General features: G+C 34.9%; 1 protein-coding gene across 2 annotated transcripts; it reads right to left on the minus strand.

Moving 5' to 3' along the window:
- Positions 1 to 997: 997 nt before the first annotated feature.
- On the minus strand, positions 998 to 26,150 carry LOC129800486 (toll-like receptor 13). 2 transcript variants are annotated; one of them, XM_055844900.1, is made up of 7 exons: positions 25,155 to 26,150; positions 7,228 to 7,483; positions 6,470 to 7,164; positions 5,374 to 6,183; positions 4,950 to 5,162; positions 2,051 to 2,546; positions 998 to 1,989 (listed from the first exon to the last, which is right to left on the minus strand). In XM_055844900.1, exons 2-7 carry the CDS (start codon positions 7,475 to 7,477, stop codon positions 1,676 to 1,678), a joined length of 2,778 nt encoding a protein of 925 aa, XP_055700875.1. In that variant the 5' UTR covers positions 7,478 to 7,483; positions 25,155 to 26,150; the 3' UTR covers positions 998 to 1,675. The 2 variants fall into 2 exon arrangements, with proteins under 2 accessions (XP_055700875.1, XP_055700876.1); XM_055844901.1 differs by having other exon boundaries at positions 2,063 to 2,546; positions 25,155 to 25,737.

Here is a 26,150-nt window from a genome sequence, read left to right on the forward strand (position 1 = left end):
TTGTCTCCAACTGAAATCTGGTTTCTGAAATTTTCTTTTAATTCTAGCCATTCTAACACTTGAAAATGATCTTCACCTATCGGACTTCGTAGATTGGATCGGTGAAGTCCATTTTAAACGTGCAAAATACCGGTCGGATTTTCTTAAGTGGGAAAAATTAGGAGGAAATAGGCCGTCACTACTAAAGCCCAACTATATTCCCCAAGAGACCCAAGTCTCCACGTCGCGTCGTTCATCTGTGACGTTCTAGATCGGACTGAATCTCTCAGCACTCAAGTTATAGGTGCAATGACAAAGACCCAGCAGATAATGACACAATAGCGACTTAGATTAGGTCTCGGAACGGATTTTAATAGTAACATTTCTAATGTCCGATACACTTTTACTGGGACTTATAGGAATTTTAACGGACTTTAATAATCAGCAATGAAAGATACATCGAGCAGGATATTTTGAAATGTGACAATATGTTTCTCTTCGGGTTTTTGAAATAGAAAAATAATTAATCGAACTTACATTTACTTACTTAGACCTCGTTCCATATTTCTACAGTAGACTGTCTCTCAATCGGGAATATGGGGCAAAATGTCATCCGGTTTAGCGATAGAATTGAGCGTCAAAGCCTTTGTAAATTCCACAAAAAGCGCTCAATTATAAAGAATCACGATAAAATAGGAAGAACTACAGCGAATTTGATCGAATTAGCTTCATAATTAAACGTGAAAATTGTTAACAAAATTTGTTGCCCGATTGAGAAAGAGCCGATTGAGTGAGAGTCTACTGTATTTAGTAAATTGGGAAGCACTATGCCTCGTAGAAGTTACTAACCTCGGGATCTTGAAGATGTCACTGGAAGGTCCCAGAAGAACCAAGTTTTAAAATTAGTCGATCCATTGGAAGTTGATCACTATTCTGGATAAGAACTTAGTACATGTTAACTTACTAAGTCTGATGAATAATTTTTAAAGGACCCTTACTCAAAATTAAAAGATCAAAGTTCTTTTAAGTAATACGTTTTATTTCTTCAAGAAATCCACTCGAAGACGATACAAAACCCAAAAATATTTAAATACTTTTAGACTAGTTCTAAATATTCTCAATTCAGTATAAGTTTAAAGGGGGTTTCTGTTTCCAACATAAATGTTTGAAATTTCTTTTTAGAATACTCCAACCTCTTGGAATTTTCATGAAGGACAGCAATAAGCTTTCTCAAATATACTTTATTTCTCTTAAAGAACTCTTACTTTTCCTCTGTATCATTTTATTTAAAAAAAAATAGATCTTGGAATGGCACATTAAGTGGTGGTTGGAGTGTTATGTAGGAAAAGGGGTAATTTTGATGCCTCTAGCCCAAATTCTCATTCATTCTATCCAAGAAATTACATTGTTATAACACTAAATACTATCAAATGTTTCAGACACTACGGGTATAGATAATAAGGGAATAATAAAATAAAATAAAAATGTGTATTATTAAGCTGCATTCAAGAACTATGTTCCCTTAGGCCAATCAAGGGAACATGTAAATTCTATTCATTTACACAATTCGTTAGGGTAGGGATAGGGATAGTAGGGGGGTAAGGGTCTTTTTATTTTGGGAAGCTGCCATCAATCCTAGCTTTGTGATGATGTTACAAAAAAAGGGGAAAACTCTTCAAACCCATTTGTCAGGGTGTTAAACTTGAACTTGATTGATGGGCTGGTATCGATTGACTTTAGGTGTTGGGGGACCTCGGTTTATGTCTTCGGACAGTTTTTGGTAGACGATTGAATTCTTGGAGGCCAACAGAGCCTGACGGTATCTCTCACCACGTTTTCTCATCAGCATCGAGACCAACTTTCCGATCACCATGAGCATTAGCAGGGCGCTCAGGACTACAATAAGTATCGGCCAGATGATCATGAGGCGTGACACTACAGTTGGAGCAGATCCATCTTCATCATCTTCATCTTCTTCGTCGTATTCCTCGTCCGAATCGCTTTCTTTTCCTGAAAATAGTGACCGAATTGCAGACTTTGTCCTTCTCTGAACTTGAGGTTACTTTCTTACCGAATAACTCACCCTGCATCTTCTGGATAATATCCAGTTCTTTGACAAAGAGGTCCTTCTCCTTAACGTCTTTGTCATTGTCGATCATCTCGGCATTTTCATCGATATCATCATCCTCGTATTCACTATCGTAGTAATCATCATCGTCATCTAAACTCTCGGAGTCCTTGATCTTGGTTGAGTCCACTGGCTTCTCTTTCTTCGGCTTCATCTCAACTTCCTTCATCTTGGGCGTTGTTGTGGATTGAACTTCAGGCACCTCGGGTTGATAATTGGTTCTCTTGCAGGCTTTGTAGACAATCTTCTGCCATGTTTCGTGATTTTCGCTCTTTGGATAGTTCAGGAGGAGTTCCAACTTGGCACTTCGTCCTTGTTCGAGACTGGCATCACCAGCCTTTACGTTTCGCTTAGTCAACCAGGTAATCAAGGTCATGAAGTCAGCATTGCAGTTCAGAGGATTGTTATCGATATCCAGGACGCGGAGTCCACTCAGGAACTGGAAAAATAAATTGGTTATTTTAAAGATTCAGCGTCGAAATCTTTGGTAAAGAATCCTGTGTGTTTTTCGTGTCCCTGAAAAGAGAAACACCACTGCCGCGCCCGGAAGGAGGTGATCTCCCTGAATCTTTAAAATTCTACATAACGTCAGTTACCACTCGAATAAATTGGTTAGTTTAGGATATCAGAAATGTGAGTTGCATATCAGTTTCGTGCTGTTATTCTGATTAGACGGTCAGTTGTTTTCAGGTACTGTGATCGGCTGTTCAGTTTCTTCAGTTAATCTGATTGGTTGATCTCTTTCGTTTGATTACTCAGAGCGGTTTATCAGTTTCTTTGAGTTTCTTATGATTCGATGATGAGTTTCTTCAGTTACTCTGTTTGAATGATCAGTTTTCTTGAGTCACTCTGATTAGGTGATCAGTTTTCTTCAGTAACTGTAGTAGGATGATCAATTTTCTTCAGTATCTTCGAACGGCTGATCAGTTTTCTTCAATTCCTCAAAGTTACTCTGATCGACTCATCACTTTTCTTCAGTAATTGTGATAGACTGATCAGTTCTGTTCAGATAGTGGGATCGGCTGATCAGTGTTCTTTACTAACTCAAATTAACTGATCAGTTTTCTTCAGTTACTGAGTTGATTAGTTTCCTCCAGTAACTACAGTCGGCTAATCAGTTTTCTTCAGTAATTCTGATCGACTGATCAGTTCTTCAGCAATTCTGATCGGTTGGACAGTTTTCTTCAATAACTCCGATCAGATAATCAATTTTCTTCAGTTGCCCTGGTCTGCTAATCAGTCATCTTGAGTCCTTCAATTCGGCTGAATACTTTTCTTCAGTAATTATGATTAACTCATCAGTTCTGTTCGGATACTGTTATCGGCAGATGAGTTTCTTTAATTACTCTGATCAGCTGATGAATTTTCTTCAGTACTTTTGATAAGTTGATGGGTTTTCTTCAGTTAGTCTGATCGGTTGATTAGTTTTCTTCAGTAACCTTGATCAACTAATCAGTTCTGTTCGGATACTGTGATCGGCTGTTCAGTTTCTTCAGTTAATCTGATTGGATGACAGACCGGCTTATCAATTTCCTGGAGTTTCCTATGACTCGATGATGAGTTTCTTCAATTACTCTATTTGAATGATCAGTTTTCTTAAGTCACTCTGATCAGGTGATCAGTTTTCTTCATTTACTCTGATTGATTGGTCAGTTTTCTTTAGTAACTCTGATAGACTGATCAGTTCTGTTCGGATACTGTGATCGGTTGATCAGTTTTCTTCAGTTACTGAGTTGATTAGTTTCCTCCAGTAACTACAGTCGGCTAATCAGTTTTCTTCAGTAATTCTGATCGACTGATCAGTTCTTCAGCAATTCTGATCGGTTGGACAGTTTTCTTCAATAACTCCGAGCAGACAATCAATTTTCTTCAGTTGCCCTGGTCTGCTGATCAGTTGTCTTGAGTCCCTCTATTCGGCTGATTACTTTTCTTCAGTAATTATTATTAACTGATCAGTTCTGTTCGGATACTGTTATCAGCAGATGAGTTTCTTTAATTATTTTGATCAGCTGATGAATTTTCTTCAGTAACTTTGATAAATTGATTAGTTTTCTTCAGTAACCTTGACCGACTAATCAGTTCTGTTCGGATACTGTGATCGGCTGATCAGTTTTCATCAGTTACTGAGTTGATTAGTTTCTTCCAGTAACTACAGTCGGCTAATCAGTTTTCTTCAGTAATTCTGATCGTCTGATCAGTTCTTCAGCAATTCTGATCAGTTGGACAGTTTCTTCAATAACTCCGGTCGGATAATCAATTTTCTTCTGTTACCCTGGTCTACTGATCAGTTATCTTGAGTCCATCTATTCGGCTGATTACTTTTCTTCAGTAATTATGATTAACTGATCAGTTCTGTTCGGATACTGTTATCGGCAGATGAGTTTCTTTAATTACTCTGATCAACTGATGAATTTTCTTCAGTAACTTTGATAAATTGATGGGTTTTCTTCAGTTAGTCTGATCGGTTGATTAGTTTTCTTCAGTAACCCTGATCGACTAATCAGTTCTGTTCGGATACTGTGATCGGTTGATTAGTTTTCTTCCATTACTCTGGTCGGTTGATCAGTTTTCTTCAGTAACCTTGATCGACAAATCAGTTCTGTTCGGATACTGTGATAAGCTGATCAGAGAACTGAAGAAAACTGATCAACCGATCAGTTTCGTTAAATTACTTTGATCTCTTCATCAATTTCGTTCAGTTACAGTGAACGCTGTGAGTGATTCATCGGTGACGATCAATAACTCCAAACAGCAGATCTCTTGATCAGATCCGCAGTTAATCGATCACATGTTCACCCCTTCTTACAGATTTTAGTACAACAATTCATTATTCAGGACTTACCTCAACCTCGGTGCGTCGGATTGTTGTGATTTCGTTGTTGGACACATTGAAGTATCGCAGACGCTTGAGAATTTTAGTACCCTTGCCCCTGAGAGTGTTATCGCTCCAAAGCGTTCTCAGGTCACAGTCACTAATGTCCAGTTCAATGAGGTTGTCAAGGGGTGAGAATACTTTAGCAGAGATCTTCTCGAAAGTGTTTCCAGCGAGGATTAGCTGTGAAAAAAAAACATATTTAGTATAAGTGATAAAAGCTCTCGGAATTCAGATAGCATTTTACTAATTGCGACGCAATTAATTCTCACGTTTGTAAATAAAGTTGGAAGGGAACGTGAGAAGTGCAATTAATAGTCTATTGTTAGAACTTTATTATTTGGGGTATTTATTTAGCACTTAAGATTATCAAATTGAGATCTCAGGAATTTACCTTTGTCATTTGTCGATTGTGCAGGAAGACATTGTCATCGAGGTTTTCCAGCAGATTATTGCTTAGATCGAGATCCTTGAGTTTATTGAGGTAGCTGAAGACTCCAGGATCAATATTGACCAGATTATTCCATGCAAGATTGACTCTGGTAAGTTCAGGCATTGTTGAGAAGGTATTGATGCCCAGTTCGTTGATATCACAATTGGACACGTCCAAGTGGTAGATGTTGAAGCTTCCTGTAACGGACTCAAAGCCATCCAGGGGCAATTTCTTAAGACGAGGATTGTCGCTGAGTTTAACAAAGTCCAATTGTGTATTTGTGGCGAACATGAGAGCAGGGACTTGTTCGAGATCGTTGAAGGACAGGTCAATGTGTCGGAGGTTCTTCAGGGACATGAAAGCCGCTTGGTTGATCTTGCGGATTCCGTTGCCCTTAAGGATGAGACTGTTGAGTCCTTCTAATCCTTTGAACATGTGAGCGTTGATTGTGCGGATTTTGCAGTAGCTCAAGTCAAGCTTCTGCAGATCACTGGTGACAAAGTCTACTGAAGTTGAAATCTCGTTGTACTTGAGATGAAGCATGGCCAGGGCAGTTTTCGTGAAAATCTTCTTGGGGAGATCAGCGATGGCGTTGAAGGAAAGGTCCAACTCCTCGATGGTTTCTACTTTTTCGAACAGATTTGCAGGAAGGGTCGTCAAACGGTTCTCAGCCAGGTTGATGAAGACGATGTTATTGAGCTCATTGAAGGCCGTTGGGAGAAGGCTCTTCAAGTTGCAACGGGATAGGTCAAGCTCCTCAATTGAAGAAGACTGCAAGGAAACGTTTTCCAATCGTTTAAATTTCAAATTCAAAGTAAATTGGCAGATTAATAGATTCTATGTCGAAAGTCAAATCGACAACTCATCGAAAGTCAAATCGACAACTCATCGAATGGAAAAACGTCAAGTCAGTGTCACTGTCAAAAGTCAAAAGGATTGGTGTTAAGAATTGGCTATATGGACCCGAGTGAGTCCGACAGCCTTACATAAAATAGAAGAAGAAGAAGAAGGTGTTAAGAAAATTCCTAATCATTGGTCTCTAATTGAAGCCGGTTACCTTTAGCATGTAGTTGGTGTAGGGTGAGGGTTTCTCTTGCATGGCGCTCAGGTCGTTTCCAGCCAAGGTGAGGAGACGCATCTTGGTGTTGTTGGCAAAGGTATCAGGGTGGATTAGGTTCAAGTTGGTGTTGGTGAAGTTAACTGAATAGAGATCTGTGAGTCCTTTGAAAGCTGATGGTGCGATGAAGCCAATAGTGCAGTTGGAGATCTTGATGGACACCAGCTGCTTTAGCCCAACCTTCAGGAAGAACTCCTCTCCCAGGATGATGGGGTACTTGGGACCTACATCAATCACTTGGAGATCAGTAATATCTGAGCTGAATTTCTGGATTTCACTGTCCAGGCGACTGCAAGTGGCCACAATGTAGCTATTCATATTCTTCTCGCAGACACAGTCTCTTGGGCAAGGAATCTTGATGTCATCTATTTCGTCGTCATATTCGTAGCTATCATCATTCTCAATGGTATTCTTGGCATTGTCGTCTCCCTTAATGGGAGTCAGTTTGAATTTATCTGTCCTCTGGGTGCTGGATGGTTTCTCTTGAGAATTCCAGTAGTCATCTTCACTGGACTCGTCGTAGTCGTACTCATCGTCGTAGTCCTCCCAATCGTCGTCATCTTCGATATCATCAGCAGTTTCGCTGACGTCCTTTAAGTCGGATTCGTCCTTCTTTGCAACTGGAACAGCAGCAACTGAAAAATAATTTCGACAATGAGTTCATAGTTCCCAACTTCAAGAGGTTTCAATAAACTCACCAGTTGATGAAGATGGCTCCTCTTTCCTCTCCGTTACCAGCGTCTCTGGGTTTTCGCTGACAACTGGAACTGGTGAGGGTAGCATTTTATTGAACATGGGATCATTGGCTAGGGGAATCTTGGGATCTCGCGTGAAGGTAGGTATCTCCTCTGTATCAACGGCTTTTGTGGCCTCAGTCGTTTTCACCGCCAGGCCATTCGTGACTGCAACAGTCACGAAGAACACCAGCAGCCATATTTGGCGCCCCATTTTACCCTGCAACAAGAAGATCCAAAAAGTTATTATCTCAAGATAGTGCAAATGAGTGTACAATGATAAAATTTTCACAATGAAGGTCTCCACAATGGAAGTTATATTTGAGAAATACCAATGCAGAAGAAGTATGGAATTCACAACTTTTTGCTCGCCTATCGAGAGTCATGTTTGCTGACTCGAATGAAATGTAAATAACTCAATAACTTAACTCTAGGCGATGTTTCGAAAAAATCACGTAATTTACAATTGATATCGCTTTGTTTTGCAAACTCTGGTTTCAAACTCACACCGTCGGATTTAATTTCTCCTCACAAATGTGACTCAAAAAGGAGTTGTAGAAAATAACATTTGCTGTTATAAGAAAGACCATCTTACTGATGCAGGTGTGCAAATATTTGGCAGAGTCAGAGGTGTTAATACCCTTAGTTTCCCTTTCTGTGAGCAAAGTTATTGCGAATTTTTCTCGTTATTTTTTCGTCCAAATATTTTTTTTTGTTCACAATCTTATCAATCACTTCTATCGAAGCCTCAACGTCAATTGATAAAGGCGTATTCCGTGATAAATGTGCTTAGGTCACAATTCATACACAAAGTGCTAATTATTCAGAAGAAATTGATGGTATCATGCTTTTGAATCAACTGCAAAGTTAGATGGGCGTTCACTTGCATTTCTGGTTTGTCCGTTTGAGTTTGTTAATTGATTTAGTGACCAAATAGTCAGAGACAGATGTTGACTTGGGCATGACTGACCTCATCGCAAGTTTGAACTAACAGTTTGGCTTTAAGGGATTAGATGGTAAATTTACCAAATAAAGATTTGAACGAACCTACAACATTATTTCCAATACAACATTTCCCGTGAAATTATAAAACGACCACATGTAGGGAGAGTTAGGGCAGTTTTCGACTTAGACCTTGCCACTGTACTAAAAAAGAGTAGGGGAAAGTACTCTCCCTTCGAACGGTCATGCCTTCGAATAATATGAATTTCTTTTACTTTTCCTAAGAGATTTCTACATGATTTTCACGTAATTATCAATAATTGATTATAAGCTAATTCATATTTAATATAAATGTTTAAGTCTCTTAGGGGAAAGCTTAAAGGAAATTCACATGATTCGAAGGCATGAACGTTCGAAAGGAGAGTACTTTTCCCTAGTAAAGGTCATGAAATTCTGAAGGCTACAACTTATCTCAGGTCTTTTACTATTATTAATTATTATACGACAAATATGCAGATCACAATTTATCCTATTCATAAATATAATTTCATCCAACAAAAGTTCCCCAATGAGGAATTTTTACACTGAGAAATATTGGATTTATTTTAAAATATGAAATTAAGGAATCGATCTGATTCATATAATTAATTTTAGTAACAAAAAATCCATTTGCAAAAGCAAGCTGAGAATGTTATTTATTGAAATATTTTTAATACGCTTTTGTTAGTCATAATCTTAATCATAATTTTAGATATTTTATTTTAAGTATGATGACGTAAGGCAGGGTGCTTACAGAAAAAATTATTTCGGTAAATTGTTCGTAAACGTTTGTGATTACTAAATGCTCATAAATAGTGTAAGGCAGACCGGGGTAGAAGCAGTCAAAAAATAAATTGTTGTGTCAGATTACTCAAAAATATGATATTAAAAGCTTCGGAAATCTGTTTTAGTGTGAAACGTTTCTAAATATTGAGCCTTTTTGATAAAATCTCATGAAATTTTCAAGTTTAACGTTAAGATAATACAATAATCAACTGTCAAAATTTTGACAGTTGATTCTTGTGTCATGTTGATTCTTACGTCAAACTTGACGTAAATATCATTTTAAAAAAGCCTCAATATTTAGAAACATTTCACATTTAAAATGGAAAGTAAATCAGTTTTCAGAGCTTCGGAAATCCGGAAAGTGATTTAATTTCCGTTTTTAATGTGAACTTTTTCTAAATACTGAGCATTTAGTCCAGAGGCGTGCAAGAACCGTTGAAACCGAATAAACGTCAAATGAAACATGTACGTCAATGGTCAAAACGATACCAGAACAAACATATTTTGACGTTTATTCGGTTTCAACGGTTCTTGCACACCTCTGCTTTAGTCCTTCGATTATTTGAATAATATATCTCGACAAAGATAGTAATACATTTTGTTGTTTTTTTTTTTACTTCGTGGAAAGTCATCCAAAGTCTTTTGCTCTATAAGTGACGTACGGAAAGTTTGACATCGCAGCGATTTTGATAATATTTTCCCACATCTTCTTTCCTGATTTACATTCTGTATCCCTATTTGGGTTCTTAGATAGTCACTCTACCTATATTAGTTGAGTTTGTAATGAATTAATGTAAATAATTTAAATGGCTCTCCGCGCCTTCAAAATAGATTTAACTCTTTCGTCTCCTTTGGGACTCTGGGTACCCATGGGAAAAAGAATTTTTTTAGACTATTTAGAATAGATAAAATTCCGATTCTTCTGGATAATTACAAACTATAAGGATGTCCAAATCTAGGATATTTTTTGCAGGATCCCAATTAACTCCTGAGCTAAGATATTCTTGGTCAAAAATCGTGAATTTTCGATTTTCTGCTTCCTTGCAGATATTGTGACTTTTTTGATATTTCTAGACCCGAATAAGGAAAAACCTCTCGGGGCCAATAAGTATGATAACTAACAATTACAGATTACATAAATTCGAAAAACAATTTTTTCATAAATTTTCAAAAAACTTGTTCAAAGTTGATGGGTACTCTCGTCCCCAAAAATCTAGAGGTCAAATGTAAGGTTATCCCGCCAATGTCCGCTATTTGCTTTTTGACACCAACCTTGTAAGAAAATTCAAGCGGGAGCGAAATTTTTGTCAATATGGTCGATAATTTTGACATTTGGCAGCGAAGGAGATTGCTTTCGGGGAAGTTTTTCCTATTCTTCCAGATTTTGGTGAATTCTGATTGTCCAGGAAGTGTTTTTTTGGCTCTTGAGAAAGCTTAATGTGTCTGCAATAACATCCTGTTGAGAGAAATGTGTGTTAAAGTGTTATTCTGTGAAATATTTTGAGGAATCTGTTGGCAAGCAGGAGCTGGGTGTCCTTTTTAGCACTTCCTGGACATCACAGAAGATACTGGTCAATAATTCTTCTTGTTTTAGTGATCAATATTGTAAAGGAGTCATTTGACACGCAAAAATAATTCACAAAATTGATATTATTGGCTTTTGGAAAATTGAAGTTTGTCTCCTTTTCGTTCTTTTGGGGACGAGAGTTCCCATGAGTTTTCCAATTTCCCAGAGGCGGAGAAAATTCTTTCTCTATAAAAGTATCATATTTGACCACTAAGACTTACAATAGAGTGAGTTTTACTCAAATTCGTTCGCTGGATTTGTTGTGGTCCGGAAAGAGTTAAAAAATTTCTTTTGAAGAAAATCCTCTATTAATCTGTAAGCTGTAAGGAACTGATTTCAAAATATGAACATTCTATCTTAAACATTTTTAGTACATTGACAGAATAGATTAATAAAATACTATGTAATAAATACAAACATGACGATAGTTTGCCTAATAGTTGTTATAATTCCGAAAAGCCGAATTTGATAAGTTTAACGATTCCGAAAGCAAATAGCTGACTAAATTTTGAAGTCTGGGGTACAAATAAATCGTCGGTTGCGTCTATCTCTGTCGTATCTGTAATTTCTTTTGTGTTAGCATTTGACGCAAAAGGGGACGTCTGTATTGTAGCTTGCACCAAATGCAGATACAAAAGAAATGCAGATACAAAAGAAATGCAGATATGACAGAGGTAGACGCAACCGACGAGATATTTACTGATAATTTCAATCAATTTTTAAAAATTTTAAGACTGCTTTTTAGTTGTTTTAGATCTCGTTTTCTAATAATTTATTTTTTATCTAATACTAAAAGTTCAAATAAAATAGACTAAATTGTTTGCTTATTTCTGCTGAATTTCAAGCGACACTCGCGATTGTGTTAGTGATCGGTCACTTAATTTTCATTTCTTCTAAAAAAAAAAAAACAGTTTGCAAAGCGCAATCTTGCAATGAAATATAAGTCAACATGAATCATACAGGAAGGAGAGTGTGAAAAGATGTATAACACAATACCTCGATAACAATCCCCTTTGTTGTACTGTTTATTTGAAATTTAAGCACTATTTCTTTCAAAATCCTTATCAAGACCTGCAATTTCTAGGATTGTTATTGTTAATTTTATCCCTAGAGAAATTATTTCATATTTAACTAAAAAAAAGCTAAAGCTTTGATTGAGCATCGGAAAGCTTACAGGCTTCGCACACGCTCTGTTTTCGAACACCTCATACTTTTTTCCATATTCTTTTAATAAATCTCGCGTTTTTTCCAGGAAATGTGTTTTTAGGCTAGCTATTGCAATATAATGTCATAGATAGGGGAGGTGGGACTTTTTTCAGCTGTGGTGCTACATTGTTATACGATTTTTCGCATATTTCTAAAGGAAACTGGACTTTAACTTTAACATGATGTAATTTGGATAGATAAAACAATTATTGTAGATCTAAATAAAATAATTGTAAGGACTAGCTTAACTTAGAAATAGGCGAAAAAATCATATAACAATGTAGCCCCACCTTCCCCTAACTGAAATTCATTATAGGAATAGAAGAAAGCGCGTTTCCTTTTCTGGAAATTGGAGGTATTGGACTAGCTATTAAAATATAATATTATAATGGATCAAATTAATTAAAAACATATTGAAAAAATGAGTTGTTCGAAGCTTGAGTCCAAAGTGTGTGCGATGCCTGAAAGCTTTCCCTTTTTCTTTAAATTTGATTTAAATTGATTAGTATTTGATAAGGTTAATTTTAGTTCCTCTATCACTCGCTGGTCCGTTGATCATTCTTTCTCATTTTCCTATTTATTCTGGAGTTTATAAATATATTTTTCTTATGATTTTTAGAAATTTTTGAATTTTAATAATTTAATTTTTGTATTTTTATTAAATTTTCCATAGAGAAGCTTTAAATTCATTAAGAGCTTTTCAAACCGTTTTAGCAACCGTACATTTACCCAATTTATACTTAAATTGGTTTTGCTTGAAAGAGCTATCTCTTGTTGCTTTTCTTAGTTGAAGAAAAGAATTCTTTGCATATTTCGCTTCGCGTGTAGAGAAAGTGCTGTGTCAAGAACTAACACTTCCCCGATGGACACATCACTGACAAATAGCATAAGAATGCTACATGTGGTGAGCAAGAAGAGCTTTTCTCTTAAATAAATTTTTGTCGAGTGCATAACATCGAAAAAAAAAAATAGTCACACTCAGCATAAGAGTCATTTGACATGCAGCAACAGAGATTTAATAAAATGAGTTAAAAAGAGATGGATTGAACCTCCAACATTTTTATGTTAATTCCTACGAGAAGTTGGAAAACCCACGCAATTGTCTCACCGCCTTTTCGTTCTGGGGATATTATTAAAAGAAAAACTTCACCATAAGAGTGTTGTGCATAAATAATAGAAATGGAACTGAGGGAGAGAGAGATGCATCCAAAAAACACTTGAGATTTGAGCCTCTGGGATATGAGGAGTATCTAGACCTCGGAGAGAGAGATGATATGAAAACAGTATCCGGGATCCAACACTCTTGTATCCAACATGTAATTCGACACGCGGTGAAATTTGTTCTGGGAGACAAACGAATTGGAAAAAAAATTATCATTCTCATGGGGCTTTCTAATGAAAAATCACGGGTATCGGTAAATCACGTGGGTGGTGTGTTTGAGGAAGAATAATGAGATTTTTCACCTCAGATTTAGACGACAATCGCTGATTTTTCCACTTAAAACAATGGCGACAAAGTCAGACGGAATCTCTCATAATCGATCGTACGTGAGAAATTGCAATAAATATAGGAAAAAAAAGTTTGAAAAAGAAACAATGGGAGTTTATCAGTTGTTTTTGCTTATATTTTTCTCCCAAGCTCGTTCTAATTCTTCTGGCGGTTCTCTTGCCACTTTTGTCCAATTATCATGCACATGTTCGAGCAATTTTTTTATTCCATGATTAGCAAATATATACCTGGGAGCCAGGTTTAATTGCAATTAAAAAGTATCACCTGTCAGCAATCGTCAGCTGGTGGGCTGGACACTTCTTATTCCTTTGTGTTTCTTTTTGCACTCTCTTTTAAATATTGGCTTCCGGCACTTTTTTTTCTACGTCAGCATTCCAGAGACATCGTACAATTGCCATTGATTTGTCAGAGAAAATTCGAGCTACCCAAGAAGGTGGAATAAATTACAATTGATCATGGATGCTCAACGGTTGCGAAGATCACCAAAAGATCGCGATCTTTGCCAAAAATGACGAATGACAAATCTTTTTGGCACAAGACACAGACACTTTATGCTATGTTTGAGTGTTCGGATCACCATAAATGGCTACATGGACTGAATAAATGTTTTAGAGTATTGCTTAAATACATTACATTTGCTTTTATACGGATTTAATTACTTGTAATTTATGTAAAGTAATAAAAATTGATTAGGGGAAGATCAGGGCTATATAACCATCTATTTCGAAAAGAGTTTTAGATTTTTTGTGCAAAACAATATATACAAACCTACACTGAGAAAAAAAGAGGCTGCGATTAACTTTTTTTCGTCATAAGTTTAACACTTTTTGGGTGTAAAAATATATCAACATTTTTTAATGTTAATTTGACACCTTTTAAGGGTAAAATCAACATGAAAAAGGATAACTTTAACCCCTAATACACCTAAAAATGGTAATATTTACACCGATTTAGGATCAATACTGTAGGGTACAATTAACATTTTCGGAATTTTATTTTAACTTTTTCGGATTTCTCTCAAGGCATCAGACCTAATGTACTGGACACACTTACCGTAAGTGCGAGTAACTTTGACACCCTTTATTCGTAAGATTCTCTTTACTTCTAGAACTTAAGTATCGTTTTTACCGATCCGATCTACCATGTCTGATAAAGACCATCCTTACTTTTTAGAACTAAAGAAAAGCTTACGAACAGGGGAGTGTCAAAGTCACCCGCACTTACTGTACGGCTTAAGCCGAGACACGGTTTAAAGTATTTCTAATCAAAATAATGATTAAACTACATTCCCATTACTTTCCCATTAAGACGCCTCTCGGTTTATGCCGTAAGTCTGTCTAGGGCATAAGGGTAAGTCATATATTTGCCACATTTGCCATATAACTTAACTCTTTTAATTAATCATGCAGAAATTTTAAAAACCTCTAATTGTACTTTTAATTTAGGATTCTGAGACCTTGAAGAACTAGGCTAACACAGGCTTCTGACCTAAGACTAAAATAAATATTCAAGATTTTTTTGGAAAATTTAGGGATATTAAGGGTAAATGGTCCATTAGATTTTGAAAAAAAAATTAAATTGCCTCTTAATAAGGATTTTGAGACCATAAAGAGTTAAACGTCTAGTCTGAAGACCGCTCAAATATCCAGTCTAAACCCCAAAATAGACATAAGGATCGGCTTAGGGATCAGCTCGGAAAATGAGAATTGGTGTCAATACACTTAGGGATCAGTCCAAAATTTGGAGGATCAGGCTAAAGCCATAACAGACACAGGGATCGGCTTAGGGATCAGCTCGAAAAATGAGGATTGGTGTCAATACACTCATTGATCAGCTCAAAATTTGGAGGATCAGGCTGATCTTCTAAATTCGTGAGGTCTAGTGAAATTACGCGGATTAGGCGACATCAGCACCAGTTTAGAAAATAAAAAGCTTCATTTTGGGTGTTTTTGGGTACTTTTCGAACGTTTCGAACAGTCAATTGGGATGAAAAAACATGAAGTGTAGTGCTCCAAGGGTGGAGTCATCACTTATGGCCGTTATACACTTATGGAAAGCTTGAAAAAATTTTAACTTCTTATCAAAACAAATTTGGAAAATCACAAAATTGTTAATCATATCATAAACTAATAATTTTATGATTTTTCGAAATCTGTTTTAGATAAGAACGGTTTTTTTTTTCACACTGTCTTTAAGTGTATAAAGTCCATAAGTGATGACTCCACCCTATCTGTATGGAAAATTCACTGATATTGCACTTAAAAAGTCTTTCAGTAATCAAAGTGTTGCAAAGTGTACGCATTTAGAATGAATTTTTGGTCTGAATCCACTATCTATACACCTTTAATTGAAATTTAAGCTAAAAACGCTAATACTTGATCCTAAATTTTCATTTAGGGCTGATCTTTTGTCCTCAAATTTTTCCAGCTGAGTATTTTCGAGGACCAGCCTGTGTCTATTTTCGGTATAAAACTCACGTATGAGTGAGGCTTTGTAAAACCTGTATAGCTTTGGATATTGCTTTAGTTGGAAAGCCCAAAATCAGTTTCAAGTTTAAAAATTTTTGACTAATGATCCTATCGCTATCCATGAAGGCCATTGAGAGAAGATCTCGATCTCGGGGCAGATGTAGGACAAGGTGGCTGAATCAAATTCAGGATCTAGCCTTGGAGCCCCTTGGGCTTTAACCTGAACGGCTTCCTGAAGAGGCGGACGATCGACAGGCCTGGGGTAGAATGATAACTTTTCGACACTATCGAATCGATACTATCGATAAATCTATATCTGTTAGGTTAAGCGAATGTCGACTTTTTACGCATTGTTGGGCCATTCATTGTGACATTCTTAAAGGAATGTGACTGTTGATAAATATCTATTAGTTACGGGAAGTCCTGGTATCGTTTAAATTTTTCAGAATCGACAGTCGGTAGTATCGAAAATAAATTATCATGTCACCCCTGGGCTCTTAACCTTGATATCATGAAATGATTTTGATGACTAGGGGGGTGATATTATCTCTGAAAAATGCGACCGGTTTTAGTGTAATTTTTTTTCTACTTTCGTACACATTTCACGAGATACGAGTATCTCCAAAACTACGCAGGTTACCAATTTTGAGTTTTTGGTTGCCTATTCCAATATTAAGTTGGCTTTTATTTTGTATATGTACCTTTTGTCAATTCATTCAACAATTACAGAAAACAGCTAATATAAACTCAAAAGGTTTTTCGGCATGCTAGAACCATATGGAAACACAGGAAACGTCATACACCTGAAGATAATAATTCTATCGCTTTCCTTAATTTATTGCACAGCTTAGGACAAGGTCCAAGTAGCAAAATAACGTTCTAATAAAAACAGAACTCTTCCTAAAGAACAACTTATCAGAAGTAATTCTACTTCCGAAAATATTATGTAATTTTCACGTTTTCAATAATTGTTGGCGTTCCGAGTGATGATAAAAATTAAAACCAAAATAATAAAGAATCTCAGCTATTACAGGGAATTTACGTATGAAATGCCAATAACATTTTATTGCGATATTGTCTTCAAGTAAATATTAATGTTGCGTGTTAATGACTTTTTTAATCATTTTTAGAAATTTACTGTTATTTAATGAAGTATTAAAAAAAATAATTACAATAATTAGCCAAAGAGTTTTTTTTAGTTTCATGTAAAGGTATTCCAAAATTATGATAGTGGTGCGTTACGGTTTTAAAATTTATTTTATTTAAAAAAAAATTTTCTGTTCGAATTTCGAAATGTCTCAACTGTCAAAATATGTCAGTCTATACTTTGTTATGGTGAATAAGGGAAAGTACTCTCCTTTCGAACGTTCATGCCTTCGAATTATGTGAATTTCTTTTATCTTCTCCAAGACATTTATACATAATTGTCACGTATTTATCAATAATTCATGATGAGTTAACTAATAAATTAATAGAAATGTGTAAGTACCTTAGGAAAAATAAAAGAAAATTAATATTATTCAAAGGCATGAACGTTCGAAGGGAGAGTACTTTCCCCTATATAAACAAAGAGGCTCGAATATTCCTGTACCATCATTAAATCCCTTCATGATCACTGAGTAAATCCTTTAAAAGTTTCTTACTACATAAATTTTAATAACTTTACGTGAATTTTAATTACGAAAATTCGAAATTATGTTTGATTTTTAGAACGTAAACGAAATTTTGTGCAAATAAACACATATTATGATTTTAGTTGAGACATATTTGAAGTATGCAACTCTGAGCACACTGAAAGTAAGTGTAAAGCGGTCTTCAGACTAGAGGTTTAGCCTTGTTCCCGTAGGTCTCAGAATCCTAAATGGCAACAAATTTTATTGCTCTTTCAGAATCTAATAGGTCATTTGTCTGTAATAATACAATCCTATAAGTTAAATTTTCCAAAATATCTTGACTGATAAGAAATTATAACAGTTAAGCCATATGGCTAAGCCTTAGGTCTGAAGCCGGTATAAGGGAGGGTATGATAGTTTCATGCATTACTTCAGAAAGGGAAACTAACGAGACATAGTTAATTTAAATATGGTTTCGAAAACAAGTTTTTCATGACTGCCCCAACCTTTCCTTATATTAAATTATCGTACAACGTTTAGAGTCCATCGAAAATTATATGCTATGTTCCAGTACATCGAGAATTTAAGGTTTTCAGAATTATCAGAATCAATTATTTTCCCAAGTGTAATATAAATGTATTTAACTATCGAAAAAGACTTTTACTAAATCTAACTAACAAGAAAAAAAATTATTGTGACCACATTTTAGTCTAGACACACTTTAGGGTATTATAACAGATGACAGGGAGATTTTATCCCAGACACGAACTACTATGGGAGATTTCAAAGACTCTCTGGATGTGCAGTGGAAAATTGTGAATTTCCAAAAATCCCCGTTTAAATGGGCCTACTCAGGCACTGTAAATTTTAGAGCTCAAGAAAAAAGAGTTTAGAACTAAATATTTCGTTTCAATTGAAAGTATTACTTTGTCACATAATTTTGAAGAGAGTATTTTATTGGAAAATGGTGTAATATAACATCATTGATCATTTCTTCTATTCTTTGACAAAGCTTGTCCATTGGCTTTGCCAATTCATGCAGAAAGTGCATACCATAAGACTGCTATGCAGAGGGATTTTGAGATGATGGCTCTTGAGCATCAAAAGGCAAAATGGAAGATGAAGAAACCATTTGCACCCATAAAAAAAACATAAGAAGTGGAGGAAGAAGAAAGGTCTGTTGCATGTGTATTATAATCTCTTTTGTAAGAAAGGGCCTTAGACGATTCCTCAGGACGGGTCTGGTGGTATTTGCCCCGAATGCTGGAAGATCACAGACTCTTGCCAGAGAGAGAGAGATCAGTCAACAGGGTCTGGGTTCGTGTGTGTTCTTCTTCCCATTCTTAGAGTAAATAATAACAATAATTTTGCTCCAGGGACGCATTGGCGTGAAACCGTTAGATGTTTATTAGATCGCATAAGATCACGAGTCTGGTGAGGAATAATGACGACTCTGGCCATTTTCTCTCACACCATACTAATCTTAGAGCCATTGGGATCTTATAGCATTCGACGAGACTCACATTTTAACTTCAATACCGTCAATTTGATCTTATGTACAGTTCCCAACTCATCTTTCATGCTCATCTGTCTCTCCTCATTACACCGTCATCTGCAATTCTGCACCATGGCTTTTCTCTTGAACTCAATGCCTTTCCTACAGCATTGTTCAATAAAATCTCGAATTTATTGCTCAATGGTCTAATACCACTTCGCCTTTTTTTGTTTTGTTTTGTAAACCTAATCATAAATATATCTCTGATCCATATGATTCTAAATATTTCTGCAATATATGGCAAGCCTAAGCCTGTAAATTAACAACAACAATAAAGAAAAAAATCATTAAAAGAGATGAAATAAAGTTCTATAACAACGTAAAGAAGAGCTACAGTTCCAGATGTGTTTAAAAATTCAACAAAACGTTCTGCGTCATCATATCGCAATGGAAATGTTTTATAACAAATAAACTAGCAAAAAATAATGAATGCAATTAAAGCACACGAGTATTTGAAAACTTCTTAAAATTGTTGCTATAATGAATAGAATTATTCATCTTTTATAGCTCAAACAGCCTAACAATGTCACACGATTTTGAATATAGTGGCACAGAATGTTTAAAATATTTATACGGCATAATTTACATTTAGAATTTACTAATAAGAAAATATTGTCAAGTAATATTGAATATGTACACTGAGAGATCCGAAAAAGTTAAAATAATATTCCGGAAATGTTAATTTTACCCTGCAGTATTAATCCGAAAACGGTGTAAATATTACTCTTTTTAGGTGTATTATGGGTTAAAGTTACCCTTCTTTCATGTTGATTTTACCCATAAAAGGTGTAAAATTAACATTAAAAATGTTGATATATTTTCACACCCAAAAAGTGTTAAAGTCATGACGAAAAAAGTTAATCGCAGCCTCTTTTTTTCTCAGTGTATAAAATTAACACGATGAAACTGAATTACATTGGTTGGTTCATGTCATTGGATCTTTTTAAAAAGATATTGACAATATATAATATTACAGTACGACTCTTAAAGTACAGTTTGTTTGATACTTATATTGCCGAACTTTTCTAAAAGTTTTTATTTGTTAATTATATTAATTTACTCGTTTAAACTTGTCTCAGGTTCTTCGCTAACTAAAGGACTTTAAAAATTTGACATTAATCTAGAACTTTACAGCACATTTAGTAGTGCTTATAAATATTCTAGCATCCAGAAAGTAAATATAGGGGAAAGCGCGCCACCTTCGGATGACTCAAGCTTCGAACAACTATTTTTTGGAAATATATTTTGGCATTGAATATATGAGCAGTAAAAAGTTAAAATTGATCAGTAACAAAAAAATTTGAAACAGTGATATTATCGTCCAAATTTTGGCAAAGGGAAAATAAAAGGCTTTTCACTCTATATGGAACTATTTTAAATGTTAATTATATAAATTTGGCCCATTTTTGTAAAGATTTAAGTTTTTTACTGACCATAATTAGATATTTTACTGCTCATTTTTAATTTTTTACTGCCCATTTAGAATTTTTTACTGCTCGTTTATTTTTTGCCATATATTTTTAATGTGTTTGATGCATTGTATTAATACATAGTTCGATGTCTTAAGTTTCCTGAAGTGAGCCGGATCAAATCCATTAAGAACATAAAAAAAATTTAGTTGTCCGAAGGTAGGGCGTTTTTGTGTTGTTTTTTATCTAGATTTTATCAATAAAATTGGAGACGTAAAATGCATAAGATCAATAACTTGTAATAGATTTTGTGTAAACAAAATTGCGTAAATTAAAATATAAGATTTGACAGTGTAGGTTAATATAATATTAAATACAAAATAAAATAAAAAAATACATTTTAATTATTAAAAATTCTATTCTTTTTACACGTTTCGTGTACTGTTTATTTGTTTGAACATTATAAAGAACATGCACAAAAATTAAATATTTGTGTAAGTGTACATTTAAAATAAAACGAATTTGTTTAGGAAATGTGTACATGTACAGTAGGAGTCAGTTGAGCAGCTTTAAAATTCAGTTTTTTCTTTCATATTTAAAAGGAACTGAGCCTTATCATCATATAATTCAATTTCATATAAATGAAACCTTTCCATTTTAGTACAGTTTGATGCATGATATATCTCTAAGACGTAAAGAAATTTGACACTACAATTTTAAATTTTTTATGGGAGATTATGAATCATATTTTAACACACAATTTAAAAATTTAAAGACTCATGGTTTTATTTTAGAATCAAGAGTGATATCGAAAATACAAAGATAAAGATACTGCTGTACATTTTTCCTTCTCTTTGATTTTATGTTGTTTCATTTATAGCCGTGCGATTTGTAAAGATTTTTAAAAATCATTTCACAATGTTTAAAATTGAATTAATTTTTCAGATGCATATCTTCGTAAATTCCTGTCTCGAAAAAAGATATGGCAAAGTGTCCCAGCTTTGCGGAATGCTCGAACTTACGAGACAGAGATCAAATTGATTCATAAATCACAAAAGCATTTGAAAATCAGAAATTGGTAATGAACGAAATGATCATTTTAGAATGTTCTGGGATGAGTTACAAGCATATGGATAAACAAAAGGATGTAAACACGAGAAAAATAAGTAATTCACGGATATTTAACCGATTCATTATACTGATTTCAAGATTTCAAGACCAGTTTAAACTTGGACTTTCGAAAATTCGAAATGGTGATATTTTTATGTTACATGTTTGTTACGTTGTATGTGGCATGGAGGGGGGTGAGGAGAATATAAATCCATAATAATGAACCTTGTGCCGATTTATGGTGGGGTCTTCCTAAAATCCGAAATTTGTATCTTTTACCGTTTCGTCTCTTAATGGGCAACAAGCTTACGGATAGAAAAGAAGAATATTTAAAAAAAAACATTGGTTATTTACGCGTACATAACCGATTGATAACCGATTGCTACAAATGCAATCAGGTCGGAAACTTCAAAACCTTTCCGAAAAATCTAAATTTATCCAAATCTGTTGAAAAATAAACCCTCAAAGTAGTAAAAACGTTTTCCTTCAAAAATTCAAGATAGCGATTTTTTTAGGTCATAGGTATATTTCGAGAAAAATCGAAATACATGGTTTTGGACGGGCTAGAGGGGGATGGGAGGATCAGCGAAGACTGTAAGTTGATATCTCTTGCCATTAAAGTTCTAGAACGGTGGAAAGTTGAAAAAAAAAGTTGATTATATAACTGCTCTCTCTTTGAGTAAAATGTTGTTTACCTAAAATGTGCGAAAAATAATAATAAAATCTTTATAGTCAAGAATAAAGAACATAAGACAAAAAAATAATTAATAAAAAACTATCTCAATAATAGACAAATGTAAAATGTCTTTGATGTATTTGAATATAATGTTCTTTTTAAGGATAGTACGCAAGTCAATCTTGAAACTGAAAGGCATATTTAGGATTTTTTTGACAACACATTAAAGTTTATTTAATTCAAACTCTCAAGGACAAAAAAAGAGTATTTGAACAACACTATGAAATTTTTTTTTGGAAATTAAAAGACTAATAATAACTCCTATGATCTATAACTTTGATCTTAGCCGTGTGATGGACCGTCGGTGTAGCCCTTTTTCAGTCAGTCAATTAAGGCCGTTTTTCGATTTGCAAATTAGTCGTCTGCCTTTACTTTTTGCTTTATACCTTTTGTTACTTTTTACCCCAAGTGGCCATTTTTACTAAAAGGATTTCTGGAGAAAAGAACTTTTGTGAAACTCTAAAATAGATAGCGGATTCGTATTCAAAAAATCCAAATTATTTAGAAAATATTCACCAGTGCATCAATTTTGGAAAATAAGTAGGTAATAATTGATACCTACTGCAAGCAAAATATTTCAAAAATAGGGCTAAAAATTTAGATATTTTTTATTTTTTAAATTCCTTGTTCAAATTCTAAGAAACTTACGACATTGAAGAAGGTCTATGGAGACTATCTATAGAAAAAAATTGAGCCGCTATCTTTTTTGCTTTAAAAGATATTGAATTTTGAATTTTTCGATTTGTGACTTTTTGCCCCAGTCTCCCCTATATGTAGTCAGCCATACAACAGTTTACTATTAGAAAATAAGTTTCTTAATACTAATTAAGCAATATAGTAGTACAATTTTATAACGTCGTTTTATATTCTTTATAACTTTTTCTTTTATATTATCTTTATAAGTGAATCAAAAATTAATTGATAATCTATATTCTTGAAGCTGAAGTCCTAAAGAATCCAAAAGGGAAAGTTCAGAATTTAAAATAATTTTGAGATAATGAAAATTATTATCTTAAATTATTACTCTGATGTTATTACAGAATATCCAGATGTTTTATAAGATTTTAGAAATATATATCACTAAATTTTTCAATTAAAAGACACGATTAACTTCCTCAAATACTATTATATATTATTCCAAATGTTTATTCTAAACTTCAACTATTGCTTCTCTGTAAATTGACTTAGGCGCCAAAGCTTTGTCAACAACTAATGCAAAAAATTAGAACACCAACACAAGTCTGTCCAAAGTAAAAAAAAAAGAATAATCGCAATATTTTATTTCAATATTCACTGATGATATCATCTCAAAATTGTTCATAGTTTAAACAGTAACTTTTTGAGGACAAAGTGCGACCGGTTAATAGCTCCTTATTAATAAACATCGCACTCAGCTCTAAAAATTTTCTTTGTTATCTCAATTTCTCTTTTAAATATTTATTTTGGAGAAGAATTCTTTCAATATCGAGTCAATGAACAACCCTTGAAGATAAATGATCAGATGGGAGAAGTTCACCTGTCTGATCGGCCAATTTGAGACATTTGGTGAAATAGTTTTGTGTGCGTGGATTTTGTGGTAAGATCGTGAGCGAATTTGTTGGAAAAGATCGCAAATGGTGATCATAAGATGGACATTTCGGTTTGAACAATCACCTTGACGGCATTATAATAAACAAATAAGCTGTGAGAAAACCAGTGAAGTCTCATATTTTCCTCACCATTTCATAGCTAAAATACACATTATGTCCAATATGATTATTTCTAGGTCCATGAGTAAGACAGAGAGCCAGGTGAGGGAAAGGTGTGTATGTGTGTGAGAGAGAGGGATGAGTATAATGTGGAATCACACCTTGATATTTCATGTGACATCACGAGAAAATTCAATATTAATAATGAAGAGCTTTTTTGAACGGGTATTTTCTTGCACATTTTTTGGTGTTTCAACATCTTCAAGTACTTCTTGTTGACATGATTGTGCCAAAAGAAGAAAAGGGTTGAAGAGAGGTTATGATGGAAAAATTAGGTGTTTGTTTTAAGCCCAAAAATTTACTTTATAACACCCAACACACCTCAACTGGAGAGATTCAAGAGTGATCGTGTGGTGTATGATCCACTGCATGATCATTCGATACAGAGAGAGTTTCTTCTGGAGGTTGATTTATTTGAGTATTTGTCGGAAAAAAATTGCATCATCAAGGTATGATCTTGTTCACGAAACTTCCTTTAGTTCGGACCAATCAATCACGAAATTTGTCTAGCGGAAATGATCAGTGAGTTATCAAGACTGCGCATTTCTTTATCGCTGGAAAACTTACAAGAGACACACAAGAAACGTAGAATAATTTATCAGGCAAACGAGTAAATTCAAAATGGCGCCATACTATGTACTTCAATTTTATTTAATTTACCTGGTGGTTTAAGGTGAGTCTCTTGTAAGAACATTGAGGTGTCTAGTGGGGTTCTTTTTATTTCGCATTTCTACTGGTATTCTAAGTTTCTCTGTTCCACTACTCTCTGAAATCATTATATCAATATGTGACACATATCACGAATTTTGTACTGATGGAATATTGAACAGAAATTTCGTGAGACTGTGTGAGACAGAAGATAAGAGTTGTGTGGATGGAAAATATAAAATGATATATTTCATGTGAAATCGGTGGGAAGATGTGAGAAAAAAAGGGGACACCGAAATGGGAGTTTTCGTATTGGAACGATCATGATCTGTTGGAGTGATCGTTCATGACTTTCAGTCCAGACACAGAGTCAGGAAGTGATCAAGGCATAAGTGTCCTAGTGACGGCCTCTTTGCAACATTTCGTTCACGGTTATCACCACCATGTTCGATAGGGTCCTTTAGCTTTCGTTACCCACCCGCATCGCGCACGTTAGAGGGTGTCATCCCCCCCGAAAAAGCACTCGTGAGCAGGAAATTCTCACGGTAACTCACCTTGTTGGCAAAAATATCCAATTATCAGTGTGAATTCACTTGACGACAAGTTCAGTGTACGATTTAAAGCCCCCCCTTGAGAAACAAAGGGCTCTTTTGTGTTGCGGCTGCAGCGAAATGGGACGCGTATTGTCAATTTATTCCACTCCACACTCTTGCACCACTTTTCACTTTGATGGCAATTGTTCACTCCGGAGACGGTTAAAGGCACTACCTCTTCGAATCACACCTGTTGAGTCACTGGAACTTCGTTCTTCGCGGCTGGAGCCGAAACTCCACTAACTACACTAACTTCACATTCGCCGTCTCATTTATACTACTTGAGCACTTTTTGGCTCGTGGAAAATTCCCTCAGTATGTGTAATAGTACAAGACACTAAATCTCCCTGGAGATATTACCTATCTCTACCTAGAACAAATTTTTGCGCAATTTTTTGCACAATTTTTGGAAATCGCGCCCTCCATCAAGATTACCAAACCACCCAACTCCGGCCTCACCTATTCCCAAAAATTAACCCATTTAAACAAAAGACCAAATTCTCAATATTCTTCCAATGTGTTGGAGGATTCACCATCTCACTCTACCCAGCCAACAAATACCATCTCAGAAAACCCCATCTGCTTACGTTCAATTCCATGAAATACAACTACATAGGTGAACATAAATTTTCAAGAGAGATCACATAAACAAATTCCATGCTTAGCAAATGGAAAGCATAGAATTGCCGCCTAACATCCACCAAAAACATCTATTTTTGACCACATTGGTATTTCCTCATCCTATTGTCTGCCTCCGCTACAGGGAATCCTGATGAAAAAAAAGAGAGTGTACTTGAATGACAATTTAAATTCTGGGATTTTCCAGGAACTTAAGAAACCACAGAATATCACTTTCGATCGAATGATCGATAAGTCCGTGAGAGAATTTTCTACTTAGTTGTTATTGCACAATTTTGCAAAAAGCACCACAATTATTCTCAATCTTTTCAATATTTC

The sequence above is a fragment of the Phlebotomus papatasi genome, chromosome 2 (genome assembly GCF_024763615.1).
Source record: "Phlebotomus papatasi isolate M1 chromosome 2, Ppap_2.1, whole genome shotgun sequence".
NCBI classification, from domain to species: domain Eukaryota; kingdom Metazoa; phylum Arthropoda; class Insecta; order Diptera; family Psychodidae; genus Phlebotomus; species Phlebotomus papatasi.